At 44.7% G+C, this 17,617-nt stretch overlaps 1 protein-coding gene across 1 annotated transcript in view; it reads right to left on the bottom strand.

Moving 5' to 3' along the window:
- ELMO3 (engulfment and cell motility 3) overlaps window positions 1-17,617 on the bottom strand; it is a 987,719-nt gene that overhangs the window by 824,424 nt on the left and 145,678 nt on the right. Inside the window, exons 5-6 of the mRNA XM_030203739.1 lie at window positions 5,285-5,335; window positions 3,860-4,029 (exon numbers count right to left, since the gene is read on the bottom strand). Coding sequence (XP_030059599.1) covers window positions 3,860-4,029; window positions 5,285-5,335 — 221 coding nt within the window. The remainder of the gene's footprint in view (window positions 1-3,859; window positions 4,030-5,284; window positions 5,336-17,617) is intronic.

Below are 17,617 nucleotides of genomic sequence, written 5' to 3'. Positions count from 1 at the left end.
TTTGTCGAATGCGGTTTCCCGCTGGTGGAGCTGCTCTACCATCTGTTCGACTTTCTCACCAAAAATATTATCCCCCCGGCAAGGAACATCCGCAAGCCGCTGCTGGACTCGATTGTCTAGGTCAGAGGCACGCAGCCATGAGAGTCTGTGCATCAATATACCCTGAGCAGCGGCTCTGGACGCCACATCAAAAGAATCGTAAGTACCCCTGGACAGGAATTTACGACACGCCTTCAGCTGCCTGACCACCTCCTGAAAAGGCTTGGTCTGCTCCGAAGGGAGCTGATCGACCAAGTCTGCCAGTTGCTTCACATTGTTCCGCAAATGAATGCTCGTGTAGAGCTGGGTAAGACTGAATTTTGGAGACGAGCATAGAGGACTGGTAGGCCTTCCTCCCAAAAGAGTCCAAAGTCCGAGCCTCTCATCCCGGGGGCACCGAGGCGAAATCTCTCGTACTTTTGGCTCTCTTAAGAGCGGAATCCACAATCCACGAGTCATGAGGCAATTGGGCCTTCATCAACTCCAGGTTCCCGTGAATCCAATACTGGGACTCAACCTTCTTAGGAATGGTGGGGTTAGATAATGGTTTCATCCAGTTCCTTAACAATGTCTGTTTGAGGACATTATGTAGAGGAACAGTGGATGACTCCTTAGGTGGCGAAGGATAGTCCAGGACCTCGAACATCTCGGCCCTGGGCTCATCCTCAGATACCACAGGGAAGGGAATGGCCGTAGACATTTCCCGCACAAAGGAAGAGAAAGACGGACTCTCCGGGGGAGAAAGCTTTCTCTCTGGTGAAGGAGTGGGGTCAGCGGGAAGGCCACAAGACTCCTCAGAAGAGAAATATCTTGGGTTTTCCTTTGCCTCCCACGAGGCCTCTCCTTTGGTATCGGACAGGAGTTCTCTGACTGCAGTCTGAAACCGAGCCGTCTCGATACCGAGGAGCTATGTCCTCGATGGCGATGCCGAGAAGTTGACTCCTGTGCCGGCGGCGATGAAGTTCCCTTCATCGATGTCGACGGAGAGTCAACTTGGGTGGCAGCTGAGGCCGATGCCGCAAGTGGCACCGACGTCGAAGGCCTCACCACAGGCGGGGAGCCAGCTGCCGCATCTATCGATGGTACCGTCGGCGCAAGCACCCCCGGTACTGGAACAGATGGTTGCAGCAGCCCTTCCAGGATCCCTGGAAGAATGGCTCGGAGGCGCTCGTCAAGAGTGTCTGTCGAGAAAAGTGGTCCTCCCGGCGTCGACGCTTCACGGGTGCCGACTCTCTCGACACCCCGGAGCTCTTGGTACCATGACGAGAAGGGGACCGATGACGGTGCTTCTTTGCCTTCGCTCGAGGCTCGTCACCGGTACCCTCGGTACTGATGAGGAGGACGTGGAATTCACACGCCTCCTCGGGGTTGGGTCCAAAAGGGGTCGGTCCCGATGGGCCTGTACCGCAGGAGCCCTTGAGGCAGGTGGAGACCCACTCGATGGTTCACTGCTGCCAACGTGTGATGGTCTCTGGACAGCCATTACCTGCGCTCCTGAGGTTGACGCACTCTCCGGTGCCGACATCAATACCGCCAACCTCGGTACCGCTGTCGACGTCGAAGAACCGGGCAAAGCTCCAAACAGGAGTTCCTGTTGAGCTTGTCTCGACGCTTGTGTCCGCTTTTTAAGGCTAAGACACAACTTAAATGCGTCTGTGCGATGGTCGGGCCCAAGGCACTGGATACACCATGTGTGAGGGTCAGTGCCTGAGATAGCCCAGTTGCACCGAGTGCACTTCTTGAAGCCGCTGGCGAGCCTCGATGTCATCGACAGAAAAATAGCAGCAGCGAAATCAAAATTTGCGATGCTGCCAAAGGAAGGGCACAAAAAAGGGAAGAAAACCCGTACGGGTGGCCAAAATGGCCGCACACGAAGACGAAACTTACTTGAGGATAAACTAAGGAAAAAATAAGGAAACTTTTTTTTTAAGAGAAAAAATGGAACAGCTCGAAGGCGAGCACAAAAACGAAGAAGAAAATCGGCAAAAAGCCGGCTAAATTGAAGGCTCTCCTTTTCTGGGGCAACAGAACCGCCGTAAACAGCCGCTCCTGACCGCGGAAAAAAGAAGACTGAAGCGGGACTCTCGCGCAACGGGCAGGAAGATCGGTGAGTGCACCCGCGCGCTCGAAGGCTTTAGCAACCTTTGTTGCTAGGAAGATTTTCCGGACCTGGGGCTGCCGTGGACGTCACCCATATGTGAGAACAAGCAGCCTGCTTGTCCTCGGAGAAAATGCATTCTGCAATATTGGACTAAAACACCGTGCCTTCATACTGGTACTGGAGAAATGCCCTACATGCACTTGTAATGATGGAGGCCCGTGATGCTTGCCGTGCGGCAAAGCGCAAAAAGCTCTTTTGGGGGGTGTGGGAACCGTATATTCAATCACTAACTGGACGAGCAAGAAACTTAATTCTGAATCAGATGACCTTGTAAATTCAATGCAGGACCATCAATAAAAAATATGTAATATAAAACAAATAGGAGGAAATATTTTTTCACTCAATTAATATTTAAGCTCTGGAACTCTTTACAGGAGAATGTGATAACAGTAGTTAGAGTATCTGGGTTTAAAAAAGGCTTGGACATTCCTGGAGGAAAAGTCCATAGTCTGCTATTGAGACAGACATGGGGAAGCAACTGCTTGCCCTGGGATTGGTAACATGAAGTGTTGCCACGATTTGGGTTACTGCCAGGTACTTGTAACCTGGCTTGGCCATTGTTGGAAACAGGACACTGGGTTAGATGGACCATTGGTCTGACCCAGTATGGCTACTTTTATGTTCTTATGACAAAAAAGCTAAGACTTTTGGATATCTATCAAAGAGAGACCCAAGAAAATGACCAGAAGCAAAACAAAAAAGGAAATCAATGAAGACTACTACAGAGCACAACAGGCTCCAAAGAGAAAAGGAAAAAGACCAATAAAGAATCAAGAAGAAATATGTAGGTTAATGTAGAGGTAACATGAAGAAAAAAATTCCATCAACATCCTCAAGAGAAACTAACACGTATCTATGAAAATCTCATATGCAATGAGATCACAAAAAAACCTGTTAAGAGGAAACTAGGAGAAACCAATAAGCAAAGATAAATAAAACTGTCTACCCAACAAGGTGCCCAGAGAAACCTTGAAGTAGAAATCTACCCCTCCCCCCAAAAAATCATAGAAATATTTACAGTTCAGAGGTGCTTCTCCGAGATTCCAGTCTGTTATACAATAGTCATTGAGCATACTAGTTTAGTCTCTTGGTTGCCTACAATAGTCACATATCTTCACCTTTTCCTCCAAAATATTTTTCCATGCATTGCTTTCACTGGAAAATTTAGACAGGACCCTCTGCTTCTTTGCACTTCTCAAACATATCTTAAAATATAATTGTAGTGCAAAGTAATAGTAACTGTATTTGTCCTAGGAAAAAAATCATAATTTGAGGATTGTGATACCTTTTATTGATCCAAATTGAAAAGTATTTACAGATGAAGATGTAGATAAGTTTTTAGAGCTGTACAGGTCCCTTCTTCAAATATACCCATAAAAAAACTTAATGCATTCATTTGCTAACACTTTAACACGTGCTAATATAATTGATGTGTGTTATTTTGCATAAAATGGACTCTGTGGTAAATAGCACATTTCTAGCATTAGCACACATTAACTATTAATAAATGATCACATTAGTTAGATGTAATTACATCTACAGAAGAGTCCTGGATAGTCTCAAATATTCCTGCACATCATCTTTGAATGGTTTTTATTTTGGTCCATCTGTTACATATCAAAGATCACATGAAATTGGATATATTGGTATGTTACTCACTCATTTCCCTCTTCCACAATCTGAAACAGTATGTTAAGTCCATCTCTGCTGATAAATTCTTGAGCAAAGGTAATATCTATTGAAAGACTGGCTAGCTTCTTCAAAGAATCCCGCTTCACATCCTGGTTACTGCTCTGAGCTCCACTGAACAGCCTTTGTGCTTCTTGTTCCTATTGCAAAGAAGGAAAATTAGACTAAGCTAACTGAAGTCTAACAACATAGGGCAATTCCAAACAAAGAGTTCATACTGTAGGAAGGAAGAAATCAGTAAACAAGCAAAGAGGCAGCATTATCACAAAATTTTCAACAGGTAAGATATCACTGGGAGATGGTAAAATATTAAAAAAAGCATATGCTGATATATTCTAAAATATTTGGTCCAAAAAAAGCTTCAGAAAGCATGGGGAAAACAGGATAGAATGACCACCACCAAGACCAAATGAGAACCAGTCCAGGGGACTATCATGATTAATATATATAGTATGCTGCACTGCGTTTGTAAAGAGAGAAGAGAGGCAGAAATAATGGAAGGGTAAACAGATATGAATACCAGAAGAGATCATGGAAATATAAGAAAGATGAAAGACCAGAGATCTCCACACTTCATTCGCACAATGTTATATGTAATCTGATATATTCTCATCTTCCTATAGGTGAACCACAGCCCTTCTATAAGCCTATGTACAGGAGTCAATATTTTACCACACTTTATCATGCATGCAAGCTGATGCCTTCTCACAACTCAAACTTTCAAACAAGCACTTGGTTTCAGTGGGGTTAGCAGAGATCCCAGAAATTATTTCAAGGTCAATATAGAGTATGATTTAAGTGGGTTGGAAAGGCTCCTGCCTGCTTAAATCACGCTGCGCAGACCAGCTGCCAATATTCAGCAGCACTTAACTGGGCAGTTCTGTAAAATATTGACTTTGACCACTGCAGCACTGTCTGGTTAGTGCTCCGTAGGCAGAGCCAACACTTAACTGGTTAGCGGCGATATTCAATCCACTAATCAGTGTATAAAGTTAAGACAGCAAAAACGCAGTCCTAACTTTATCTACCAAGCTACCTGGTCTAAATATCACCTGGTGCCTGGTTAACTTCCAGGTAATGGAATTGACCCAGATATTCCATGTCAGAGCCTTGACATGGCCCGGCATTTAATATCCAGATTTCGTTCAGCCTGCAGCTATCAGCAGCTTACAAATCACTGGCCACTGCGGACTGAATATTTGGCCCTTCCAGATTTGGACATGAGGAAGATGTAAAATGCAATTGTGCTACCAACACAGTAATGCTGCCATTTTGAGTTTGGCTGGTAGTGGAAGCAGTGGAACAGCTTGGAAAGGATGAGTGAGAATAAAAAGACAAAAGCTGGAGAAACAAGGATAAAGGGAAACAGAGTGAAAACTTAAAAGGGTTACACACCGGAGCAGTGGTCAGTCGCAGAATGCTGCCATTCTTAATTTCCAGACGATTCTATAATAAAAATGTTAAGGCAAAAATTAACAAATATGATCCCCTTGCATTTAAAGAATTCCCAATAAATTCCCTATAGCTTATGAGAAGGGCTCAGTTTGTGACTCGGTTGCCATGACTCTCTTAAGAGTTGATTTTTTTTCCTTTTTTTTTTTAAATTTTATTTTTGATTTTACAAGTTACATCCATGTTATACATGTAAAGGATATTAGAAATATATATTTATACAGGATCGCTCCTAAAGATTAACAAAAAAATAAACTATCATTCTTCATTACACTGACCACAATAATTGGACAAGATACTAGGAAAATACATAATGGAATTATTCATCTTTCATTAAATTTGAGAGGGAAAAGCAGATAAACCAACTAGCTGAAATTACCAGCATATTATTCTGTGTTAAGACTCAGATAGTATTAACACCTCCACCCTCCTCTTTCAAAATTACAAATTTCTGCATTTTCTCAGGGTCCAAAAATACATAATTAACATCATTTAACGATACAAAACATCTACAAGGATATTTTAATACATAAGTTCCACCTAGTGCGAGTATTTTGGTTTTAATACCATAAATTCTTGCCTTCTTTTCTGTGTTTCTTTATTCAAATCAGGAAATACTTGTATCTTGGCTCCTAAGAATTGTGCATTCATATGTCGAAAATATAAGCGAAAAATATTATTCCTATCTGGTTCCAAAGCAAATGTCACTAGGAGAGTTGTACGTTGAGTTATCACCTCCAAGGAACTTCCCAGGAACTCCGTAAGATTAAGTCCAGGCTGAGAACCTAGGGGATGAGATCTGATTCCAGTAATATATTGAGCTCTGACGATTGGTGGAAACCTTCCGTCGGATCTCCCAAAATTTCACCAAAATATTTCTTTAACATATCCTTTGCTGGAATCAAAGGTGACTTAGGAAAATTAAGAAATCTTAAGTTATTTCTCCTCCCTTGGTTATCAAGATATTCCAGCCTTCTAGCCAGAATTTCCCTTTCTTTAACCATTGTTCCTGTTAATTCCTGTAATTTTTTTGTCTCATCTCCTAACAATTCAGTTTTTCTTTCATTTTCTTGTATTCTCCCAGTTAGGGAATTTTGTTCTTGTTTTAAATCCACTAATTCATTTTTAATATAATTTGTTACCTGAGTGAGGGTTGTGTTAATACCCTGAATGGCATCCCACAGTGTTTCCAACGTTATCACAGCTGGTTTTGAATACTCTCGATTTCCCTCCGAAGCAGCCTCCAGATCCAAGGGAGAGACAGAGCTGGCAGCCCTTGTATTTCTAGTTTTTATCAATTCTGGGATCGAAGTAACGGCAGGGCCTCCTCTAGCCAATCAAGAGATCACCACTTCGGGAGATATCTCTAGCGACCTCTCTGCCAATATCAAGCTGCTTCCGGGTTGAGGAGGAGCTGTGGTCGGTCTGTCTGACCAGCATCGGGTCCCGTCAGCATTGACGTTTTCAGCGCCTGGACTCCAAATTGTTCCAGCATCTTTTGCTGGGAGGCCGGTTTCCCGGGGTCGGAGGAGGTTAAAACCTCGGACTTTCCCTTCCCCATAAATCTACAGGGTAAGAGTGCTGCCTCACAGGTAATTCAGCTGGGGATCGGGAGCTCACAAGCGCATGTCCTCTCTTGGCGCCATCTTGTCCGTGAACCCGATGTTTTCCTTTATGTTTCAAAATTTCCTAGATTTTCTAACATCAGCCCTTATTTCTTCAGGGATGACAGCCCTTCTTTTGGTCTATTTACAATTAGCTCACAGCTTTTTCAGTAAAAGCTCAAGATACATTACATCCAGGTACAAAAGGTATTTCCCTATTCCTGGAGGGCTTACAATCTAAAGGATCCTTTACTAAGCTGCGGTAAAAAGTGGCCTTAGCACGCCCTTGCACAGGGTTTTCCCACAGCCATAAAAATGTCCTTTTTCTATTTTTTGTAGAAATGGCCATGCGCTGTTACCATTAGCGTGTAGCCTTTTAAAATAAATGATCATGCGTGCACTTACCACCATCCATTTTGTAGGCAGTAAGGGCTCACATGCTATTCCTGAGCTAACTGATTAGCACAGAAACACTCACTCTATGCCCCATCAAAAAAAAAATTAAAATATGTTTTTGTGGGCACTTAGCACGTGCACATTTGGCACTTACCACAGGACTCCTGAGCATGTCCCATGGAACACCAATTTAAACTGTGTTAGGCACATGTTAAAGCCTAATGCAACTTAGTATAAGGGCCCCAAAGTTTGTACCTCAGGCAACTGAGGGTTATGTGACTTGCCCAAGGTCACAAGGAGCAGCAGCAGTATTTGAAAGGAGATTCCTTGGTTGTCAGCCCAGTGCCCTAACCACTAGGGTACTTCTCCTTACTCTTTTGTTTCTATTTCCTCTTGATGTATCTTTTCTTAGGTTTATTGTTATTTCTGTTCAAGAATGTATTCTTTATTGTAATTTGTTACAAATAAATTTTTTTTTAAGATTTAAAATTATAAACCTTGCATGCAAAGGCACAAAATACAGTATATGTCTTCTTCCTGTTTACCTCTTCCTCGGAGTTGGTTGCCCTGTGAGATTTCAAAATTTGGTGACCCCCCTCATCCTCTGACCAATGTCATTATTAAAGATGCATCCTTTCTCCCCTGTCCCCACTTATGGTATTCCATCCCCAGCTGTTGATGCATTCCATTGGGTCTCCACCACTGCTAACATATCTGCCAAAGGTACAGTTGCCAAGTCGCACAGGTGTCCGAATGGAGAACCATGAAACACTCTGTGCTCACAGTCTCAGTAATTATGTGACTCTGTCTCTTTCCCTTATTTTGACAGCATGGTCAAGAGAGGGAAAAGCATTATAGATAACTGGGAGCATGCTGTTCTTTGCAGTCTCATCTATGCCAGCCCAGGATGATGACAAGAAATAAAGGGAATATGGAATACCAAGGAAGGGGGAAGGAGAGAGGAGAGGCAAAAGAAGGCAATTTTACTGCCTTTTGCAGCTTGCCACCTGAGTCCTGTGAGCTCTGAGAAAAAAAACACTATAATGCAAATTCAGGCAGTCATTATGGATTTCAGGAACACAGGGGTAGGAGATACAGAGAAGAGAAGCAAATATTACAGTATACACAACCTGATCACAAAATTACAGGTCACAGAAATAAAAATAAAATGACACCACTGTCCAATATTACAGTTACATTTTAAAAATACAATAATTAAAAATTTTGCAAAGTTGCAATCAGATACATAACACATTTTCAGCTTTCATTTATTTCCTACAACGTATCGTTCTCTCTAATGTTTTCATCTTCTGGCTTCTCTTGGCTCCTTTCCCCATTTTTTCTTTCTATGTCACGTCCTACTTTCTCCAGCTCTCTCTTCCCCCTTTCATGTCTGTTCCCTTTTTTTTTCTGCTTTGCAATCATTCACCACTACATATCTCTCGTTCTTTTGCATTTCATCTATTTTTATCTCTCACCTCTTATCCCCATCCTATTCTTCCATAATGTCAAAGCTAGCTTTTCATTCATAGAATCTCACCTCTCTCTATCCAGCCTTTGCTTTCTCAAATAGGGCAGGCAGCACCATGCCATTCTCCTTTCATCACCCACAAAACACTCCATAAATCAACACTTGACAAGTTATCCAACAAAATAGTGGAGTTTATTATGGCCACAGCATTCTATTACTTGCATAAGCAAAAAACAGTTACAGTATCATGCAATTACATTCATGCATATAGCTTATTTATTTATTAGGATTTATTTACCGTCTTTTTGAAGGAATTCATTCAAGGAAGTATCGGTAAGAATAGATCAAACATGAGCAATAGGCAATTAGAGCAGTAAAAATATTCGAACAACAATACAAAGTATGGCATGGTATACTACTTGCAATGACAACACAATATGTACTAGAACATTATAATTGGTAGTGAAGGGTAAGGCAAAGTTGTAACATATAGATGAGTAAGAAAGTAGGAAGAATTAGAAAGTAAGGTGACTGATTTGAAGAAAGTTGCACGTGAGGTCAGAGAGATGGTTACATGTTATCTCAGCTAGGGTAGTAGTGGATACAATATCAGCTTACAATATCAAGCAATTAAATACCTGAATCAAAATTCCTATCTAGAGCATTTTGGGCAGGGTGTATAGCTTTTCAAGTCACACAGCTCCAATTGCTTAAGCCTTGCATGAAGCACGTTCCTGTGCCACTATTGGCATATATCATAGTCATACCGGGCACTACCATCACTTCCTTGATAGGGGTTGCCGTAAAAGCACATTCCCCTTCTTAAACCTCCTGCTGTGTGCTCTGTGTGCTCTATTAGACTAGGACCCACTGAAAAAAGACCGGGACAGCAAAACCTCACTTGCCGCGGACTCCCCAACTCCTAGTTGTGGCCAGTTCTTAAACCCCAGTAGACCTTAGACCTCAAATAGACCAAATAGATCTACCAACTAGAAACAGACTCAGATCAGCACGATCATTCCTAAACCTACATTACCAAAACTGCAAAGGGCTAAAATACAAAACAACTTATGCATCTAGCTTCTCCTACATAAGCGCACAACTATGGAATGGACTCCCGTATGCTGTGAAAACAATACATGACCACCTAAATTTCAGGAAGTCATTAAAAACTCACCTCTTCAAAAAAGCTTATCCAACAACCCAACATAAATCCCCACACCCTGCAACACAACACAATCAAAGATCGTACTGGACAATTTACTATCCTCTTTCCCTTGACCCATGACGCCTGATTCACCTCTATCTCATCTGACCACAACACAATCTTGTATTTGTTATCAACCAAAATGGCAAACGCCTTTACGGTACTTTGTAAGCCACTGAGCCTACAAATAGGTGGGAAAATGTGGGGTATAAATTTAACAAATAAATAATAAATAAACATTGACTTGTTCTTGATGCCTTCAGCATCCCCATTCTGCCCAAGTCTGAGGTAGGCAGCCCCGACCTTCTCTGTCACTGGCCACCCTCCGTACAAGAGGGGAACTGCCCATAGTTTAACATCATCCATGCCCGTGCTAGAATGTGACAACACAGCTTACATACTTGGCCACTGTTGAAACTTGATTTGGTTTGAAAACCTCCTGCTGTGTGCTCTATTAGACTAGGACCCACCGCCAAAGACCGGGACAGCAAAACCTCACTTGTCACGGTCTCCCCAACTCCTAGTTGTGGCCAATTCTTAAACCCCAGTAGACCTTAGACCTCAAATAGACCAATAAGAATATTGCTAACTCACTATCTGCACCATTCTAGGCGGAGAACAAAATGCATGACAAGTAAAATCTAACCACACAAATCAAGCAACATAAGTATACAATAAATACCTCAGCATACTACAGTCTGTGGCTTCTACCCTTCCAGTGTAGGTGTTTGAGGTTCAGGGTTGAGAGGCAATTCATAATCACCCTCTTTTGCTCATAAATCAAGGCAAGATGTATAACCGATATCCACAGCTTAGTACCAATTTTCTTTTTTTTTGGGGGGGGGGGGGGCGGGGAGTGAGATTTCTAAGCCCTTTTGTGGATTATGCTCCCCACCACTCAAGTTTCATTTCCAAGGAAGACCTCTTTTGGTGTCTCCTGTTCCATCAATAGCAATGGTTGAGTGCGGGGTTACCTCTAGCGTCTGGGTTGATGATGATTCCCGCAATAATAGCATCAGGTTCCTATAAGTGCATTACTACCAAGTCTGTGTCTATGTGTTCTCGATAGGGACTAAGAACTGTAAACCTGATACGAATTCCCTGATCATGATGAAAACTATCCTGATGTGACGGTGCTAACATCTCTTGCATAGTGCAGCCAGACAGGAGGCCAGCAGAGAATAACCTGCATGTATAAAAACTGTGTCAATATGCATACAAAAAGCGAGTTTGTTGATTTGAGACTGCCTAGCACTTTGGACATTCAGCCTGATGTGCCTAAAACATGGCATCAACAAACTTCAATGAGTGCCTTTGCAGAGGGAATAGATCTGGTATACTAGAATGTAAATGGAAGACCTGATGGGGATATCTGAAACAGGTGTGCATGCGTGAGATCCAACTACCATGTGCTGCTCCTCGCTGTGCAGACCGAGGAATGCCGGAGTAATAAGCTCTGCTATAAAGTGCAAGCGAATAGACTGAGATGTATAGGTTAGGACCCTTGTGTTACCTATAAAGCGACAGAGTAACCAGGTCTCCTGATTTCTACAAAGAACCAAGTTGGCATATATAAGAATAACAGATATATGTAAGATAAAAGGTAAACTATGGGGTGTAGGTAGACATCACTTAACCAGCATCTTGTAATTTTGTTTTAGTTATGTAGGAGTTGTGATGGGATGAACGAGCACTGTAACATAGAGGGGCATTTTCGATATACGTCTAAGTCTGACTTTGGACATTTTGCAAAAAAATCCAAAATCTGATTAGGAAAGAAGGTCATTTTCACAAAAGAAAAACGTCTATCTTTTTTTTTTTTTTTCGAAAATACTGTTTCGAACAAGGTTTTGTGATTTAGACATTTTGTTTTTTGGTCCATTTTCTAAAAAAAAAAAAAAAAAAAGCCTAAGTGCAAAATGCACAAAATCAAGCCATTGGGATGTAGAAGGAGCCAGCATTTTTTTTTTTTTTTTTTTTTAATAATCATGTTTATTAAAGATCAATAACCTGTACATATACCAATATAGAAAATTGTAACATATCATCATATCAAATTGCCGTTCTCTTCATGTACAGAGGTCATCAACTTAAGTCAACAAATTTTAACATAATTCTCCCTAACACCCCTTCCCTCCCTCCCTCCTCTGTAATTCCCCCCTCCCCCACCCCCCACCCTTTATTATCATGCATAAAACAAGACACCACTAAAAATTCAACAATTTGCTCCTGGCAGCCGGGGTCAGGGTATTTAAGAGTGGGCTCCAGGTATTCTGGAAGGTCCGTCCAGTTTTGGATTTAAAGTCTATCACTTCAGTTCGCATGAGCGTTATCATACGAATCCGCCACTGAGCGTAAGATGGATAGTGATGTGATATCCACTCCGATAAAATCACTTGCTTAGTTACTATGATTGTCTTTTGTACAAATGCTGTAAATCCAGATGGTATGGGGTGGACAAATATTGGATGGCCTAACAACAATCCCGAATTATATTTCCACCTGGTCTGCCAAATGTCAGAGACGTATTGTATTATCTGTTTCCAGTATCGTACTAATCCTCTACATTTCCAAAGCATGTGTCCCAGGGTGGCCCCAGGTTCTCTACACTTGGGGCATTCTCCCCATGATGAAAGTCCTATGTGAAAGGCTCTTCTCGGTGAGATATATAGCCGAAGCGCCACTTTGTACTGCATCTCCCAATATGAAATCATAACTGATTGTTTCCTCAAAGTTAATACGTGTGCTGTAAACTGAGGCAATGTAAGATCTATCGATATGTCTTGCTTCCATTGGGACAGTAATTTAACATAGTCCAACTCCTGAGCAGTATCTCTGATGTGTCTGTGGTGAAATTTAAGCGGCACCCGTTGTTGTGCCGTTAAAGAATACGCCAAGGCCAATTCTTCTTGGACGTCTTCAGCCAAATCTTCCCAAGATAAGGATTGTATATAATGCCTGAGCTGACAGTAATGGAATTCATCTGAGGGGGATAGTCCATACTCTCCTTGGAGCTCCCAGAAAGGCTTTATCCGTCCCTCGAGAGTGACAGCTTGTAGTAAGTACACCATTCCTTTTCGCTTCCAACGTTGGAATGCTGGGTATAAAGTCCCGGGAGGGAAAGCTGGATTCCCACAGATTGATAGGAACGGAGTAGTTTTTGCAGAAAAGTTATGCAATTTACAAATCCATTTCCATACAGCTTTCGCTGAGCCCATTATTCCTGTTCTTTTTAATATGTATGGTATAGGGGGCCCAGCTGCGTGTAGGTAGCTGCTAAAATGTATGTCCGGGTACAAGCACAATTCTATTGATGTATCAGTGTAATCCTGAGTTCCCCGGAACCAATCATTGATATGGCGCATTCCACTAGCCACTGTCATGTGTTTTATATTTAACAAGCCCAAGCCGCCATACTCCACTGGGACACATAATGTAGAATAAGGAAGACGAGGCCTTTTTTTCTTCCACAAGAAATTTTGCACCATTTTAATCAGTTTCCGCTCATCCTTCCTCTTTAAATACAATGGAAGAGATTGAAAGGTGTATAACCACCTGGGGGCTATGACCATATTGTATAGGGCAATTCTACCCAGGAGAGAAAGTGGGAGGGGCCCCCAGGATTCCAGTTGTTTGTTACTGTCTTGCAGCAACCGCTGCACATTATGTTCATAAAGCTTTGACAGGTCCATAGTAATATGTACTCCCAAGTATTTTAAGAAAGTTTGTGTCCATTGGAAAGGAAAGTTTCCTGACCATGTTGTCCGCACCTCCGGGGTCACCGGAAGAGCCATGGATTTGTGCAAATTTAATCTAAAGCCAGAGTACTTCCCATACCGCAGAATTACCTTTAGCAGAATCTTTAGAGTTTTAGAGGGCTCTCTCAAAATTACTAATAAATCGTCTGCATAAGCTAAGATTCTAACATCCTGTCCTGCCAGACTAACCCCCTGGAGATCTGGAGCCAAGGAGACCTTTCACAACAGGAGTTCCAGAGACAACAAAAATAATAGGGGAGACAAGGGGCATCCCTGCCTTGTACCACGATGTATCTGAAACTCCGGTTCTCTGGCACCATTTATTAGCACAGCTGCCCTGGGTTGATCATATAGTGTTTGGGCCGCCCAACTAAACCACCCCTCTATGCCCATGGCCGCCAAAGTCTGAAACATAAACACCCACCCAACCTGATCAAAAGCCTTTTCAGCATCCAAGCTCAGTATCAGGGTGGGTGCCCCAGTCTGTTGGCTAGCAGCCATGGCCATCAAGGTCTTTCTAATATTGTGGCCCGATTGGCGACCTTTCACAAACCCAACCTGCTCTGAACCTATTAGTGATGGGAGGCATTCTGCTAACCGTTCAGCATTATCTTTGCCAGGATCTTCGTGTCAACATTTAGTAATGATATCGGCCGATAAGATTCTACCTTATCTAAAGGTTTTCCGGGCTTTGGAATTAAGGTTATGAGCGCTGAATTGGCATAACTCGGGAATTCCCTCTTTTCCACCACCTCCCGGTAATATTCCAGCAAAGAAGCCAGGGCCTCCCCTGTCAACAATTTATAGTATTCCCCAGAAAATCCATCTGGTCCAGGAGCAGACCACAACTTCAACGTTTTAATCACGTGCTGTAACTCTGTCATTGTTAAGGGTTTGTTCAAATTCTCTAACTGTGCCTCTGTTACCCTCGGTAGCCCCACCTGGGATAGATATTCTCGTATTTCCAATTCGGAGGGAGGTGAGTTCTTTTGATATAGTGTTGAAAAATATTTTGTGAATGCCTGCCCAATCTTTTGACTATCAGTTAGTATATTCCCGTTAACATCTGTCAGTGTGGTAACCGTCCTTGGGGCTCCCGTAGGAGCCAGCATTTTTAGTAGACTGGTTCCCCAGACATGCCAGGAAAGCAAAAGGGCACCCTAGGGGGCACTGCAGTGGACTTCATAAAATGCTCCCAGGTATACATTTCACCACTGCTCCCTTATCTTGTCTGCTGAACCCCACAAAACCCACCCAAAACACAATACTCCCAATTGTACACTACTATCATAGCCCTTAAAGGGAAGGAGACACCTATATGTGGGTACAGTGGGTTTCTGGTGAGTTTTGGAAGGCTCACAGTTTCCTCCACAAGTGAAACAGCTAGGGGGAAGGATAGGCCTAGGTCCACCTGTCTGCAGCGCATTGCACCTACCACTAGACTACTCCATGGACCTGTATGCTGTTCTAATGGACCCAAGTATAACATCTGAGGCTGGCAAACAATGTTTTAAATCACATTTTTGGGGAGTGGGAGGGGGTTAGTGACCACTGGGGGAGTAAGGAGAGGTCATCCCTGATTCCCTCCAGTAGTCATCTGGTCGTTTAGGGCACCTTTTTCTGCCTTATCTACTATAATAAAACTCACCCTCAACGTTCTGAAGTCACTCAATCACTCCCTGAAGGGTTCGTGGATTCATGGTGGTGAAGCCAGGCAGCCTATGCCCCGCCCTCGCGTCAAACGTCAGAACATTGTCTTCAGAACAGTAAGGAAGGGATCGCAACCAAGCCGGTGGAGGAGTAGGGAAACACGTGGAGCGTGTTTCCCTACTCCTCCCCCTGCCTAGAAAACGAAGCCCACCAACCTCCAGACCCACCCGCGAAAAAATTCTGGAGGGAAACCACCTCCAAAGTTCCGGAGTCCAAATGACTCCGGACACCAGTGTTCGAGGTGCAACCCCCCCCCCCCCCAAGCCACCCACCAAAGCTGCAGTTCGAAAGAAGCCCCGCCAAAAGAATGCAGGAGGTGCAACACCCCTCCCCCCTAAGCCACCCACCGTCACGTTGCTTTGCCGGCGGGGGACCCGAAACCCCGCCAGCAGAAGTCCTGTGTTGTCTGCTGAGTCTCACTCCAGCGATCTTCGGCGTTGCTAACCTGTGCAGGCAGGGCTTCTGTGCGTCTGACGTCCTGCACGTGCAGGACGTTAGACGCACAGAACCTCGCCCTGCACAGGCTAGCAACGCCGAAGATCGCTGGAGTGAGACTCAGCAGACAACACAGGACTTCTGCTGGCGCGATTTTGGGTCACCCGCCAGCAAAACTATGCGATGGTGGGTGGGATGGCAGCGGGCGGGTGCATCGCGGTGGGTGCGATGGCGGTGGGGGGGAGGATCGCGCTGAGGAGGCGCTTCCTTCCTTCTTCTTTAAAGCAGGATTCCCCCACAAAACTATACAACACACACATACACTATCATCCGGCAGCGCTTCCTGAACCCTCCCCCCACACACACACTTACTCACTCACTCTCATTTGGCCACACTTCCTCAACGCCTCCCCCCAACACACACACACACTCTCACATCTGCCAGCGCTTCCTGAAACCCCTGCCCCCCCACACTCACTCATCTGGCAGTGGTTACTGAACCCCCCCTCCCCCCCCCCACAAACACTCACTCTCATTTGGCCACACTTCCTCAACGCCCCCCCCCCCCAACACACACACACTCTCTCATCTGGCAGCGCTTCCTGAAATCCCTGCCCCCCACACACACACACTCACTCATCTGGCAACCCCCCACCCCCACCACACACACACACACTCACTCATATGGCAGCGCTTCCTGAACCCCCCCCCCCCCACACACACACACTCTCTCTCATCTGGCAGCCCTTCCTAAACCCCCCTCCCACACACACACACACACACACACTCTCATGTGGAAACACTTGATAAAACGCCCCCCCCCCCCCCACACATACACACAGTCACTCACTCATCTGGCAGCACCACACACCTCTTCTTCCAAGCTGAAACCCCCAACACACACACACCCCCACACACCCCTCCAACACACACACACACACACTCTCTCTCACTCTCATCTGGCAGCGCTTCCTGAACCCCCCTCCCCCCACACACACTCTCTCTTTCTCATCTGCCAGCGCTTCCTGAAACCCCGTACACACACACACAGACACTCACTCTATCTCATCTGGCAGCGCTTCCTGAAACCCCTGCCCCCCCCACACACACACTCACTCACTAATCTGGCAGCCGTTCCTGAACCCCCCCCCCCCACACACACACTCATTTGGCCCCGCTTCCTGAACCCTCCCCCCCCCCCCCCCCACACACACACACACTCTCACTCTTCTGCCAGTGCTTCCTGAACCCACGCCCCAAAACACACACACTCTCATCTGGCAATGCTTAATAAACCGTCCCCCCCCACACACACTCACTCATCTGGCAGCACTTCCAGAACCCCCACACCCCTCTTCTTCCAATCTGAACCCCCCCCCCCCAACATACCCACACAACACACACACCCTCTCTCTCATCTGGCAGCACTTTCTGAAACCCCATATACACACACACTCACTCAACTGGCAGCACTTCCTGAACCCCCCCCCCCCCCCCACACACACTCACTCTCATCTGGCAGCGCTTCCTGAACCCCCTGTCCTCCCCCCCCCCCCCCCACTCACACACTCTGTCATCTGGCATCGCTTCCTGAACCCCCCCCCCCCCATACACACACACACTCTCTCACATCTGGTAGCGCTTCATGAACCCCCCGCACCCCTCTTCTTCCAAGCTGACCCCCCCCCCCCCAAC

This window comes from Microcaecilia unicolor, chromosome 5 (genome assembly GCF_901765095.1).
Source record: "Microcaecilia unicolor chromosome 5, aMicUni1.1, whole genome shotgun sequence".
Classification (NCBI taxonomy): Eukaryota; Metazoa; Chordata; class Amphibia; order Gymnophiona; family Siphonopidae; genus Microcaecilia; species Microcaecilia unicolor.
The sequence above is the reverse complement of the archived record's forward strand: the minus strand, read 5'-3'. Positions and strand labels throughout refer to the sequence as shown.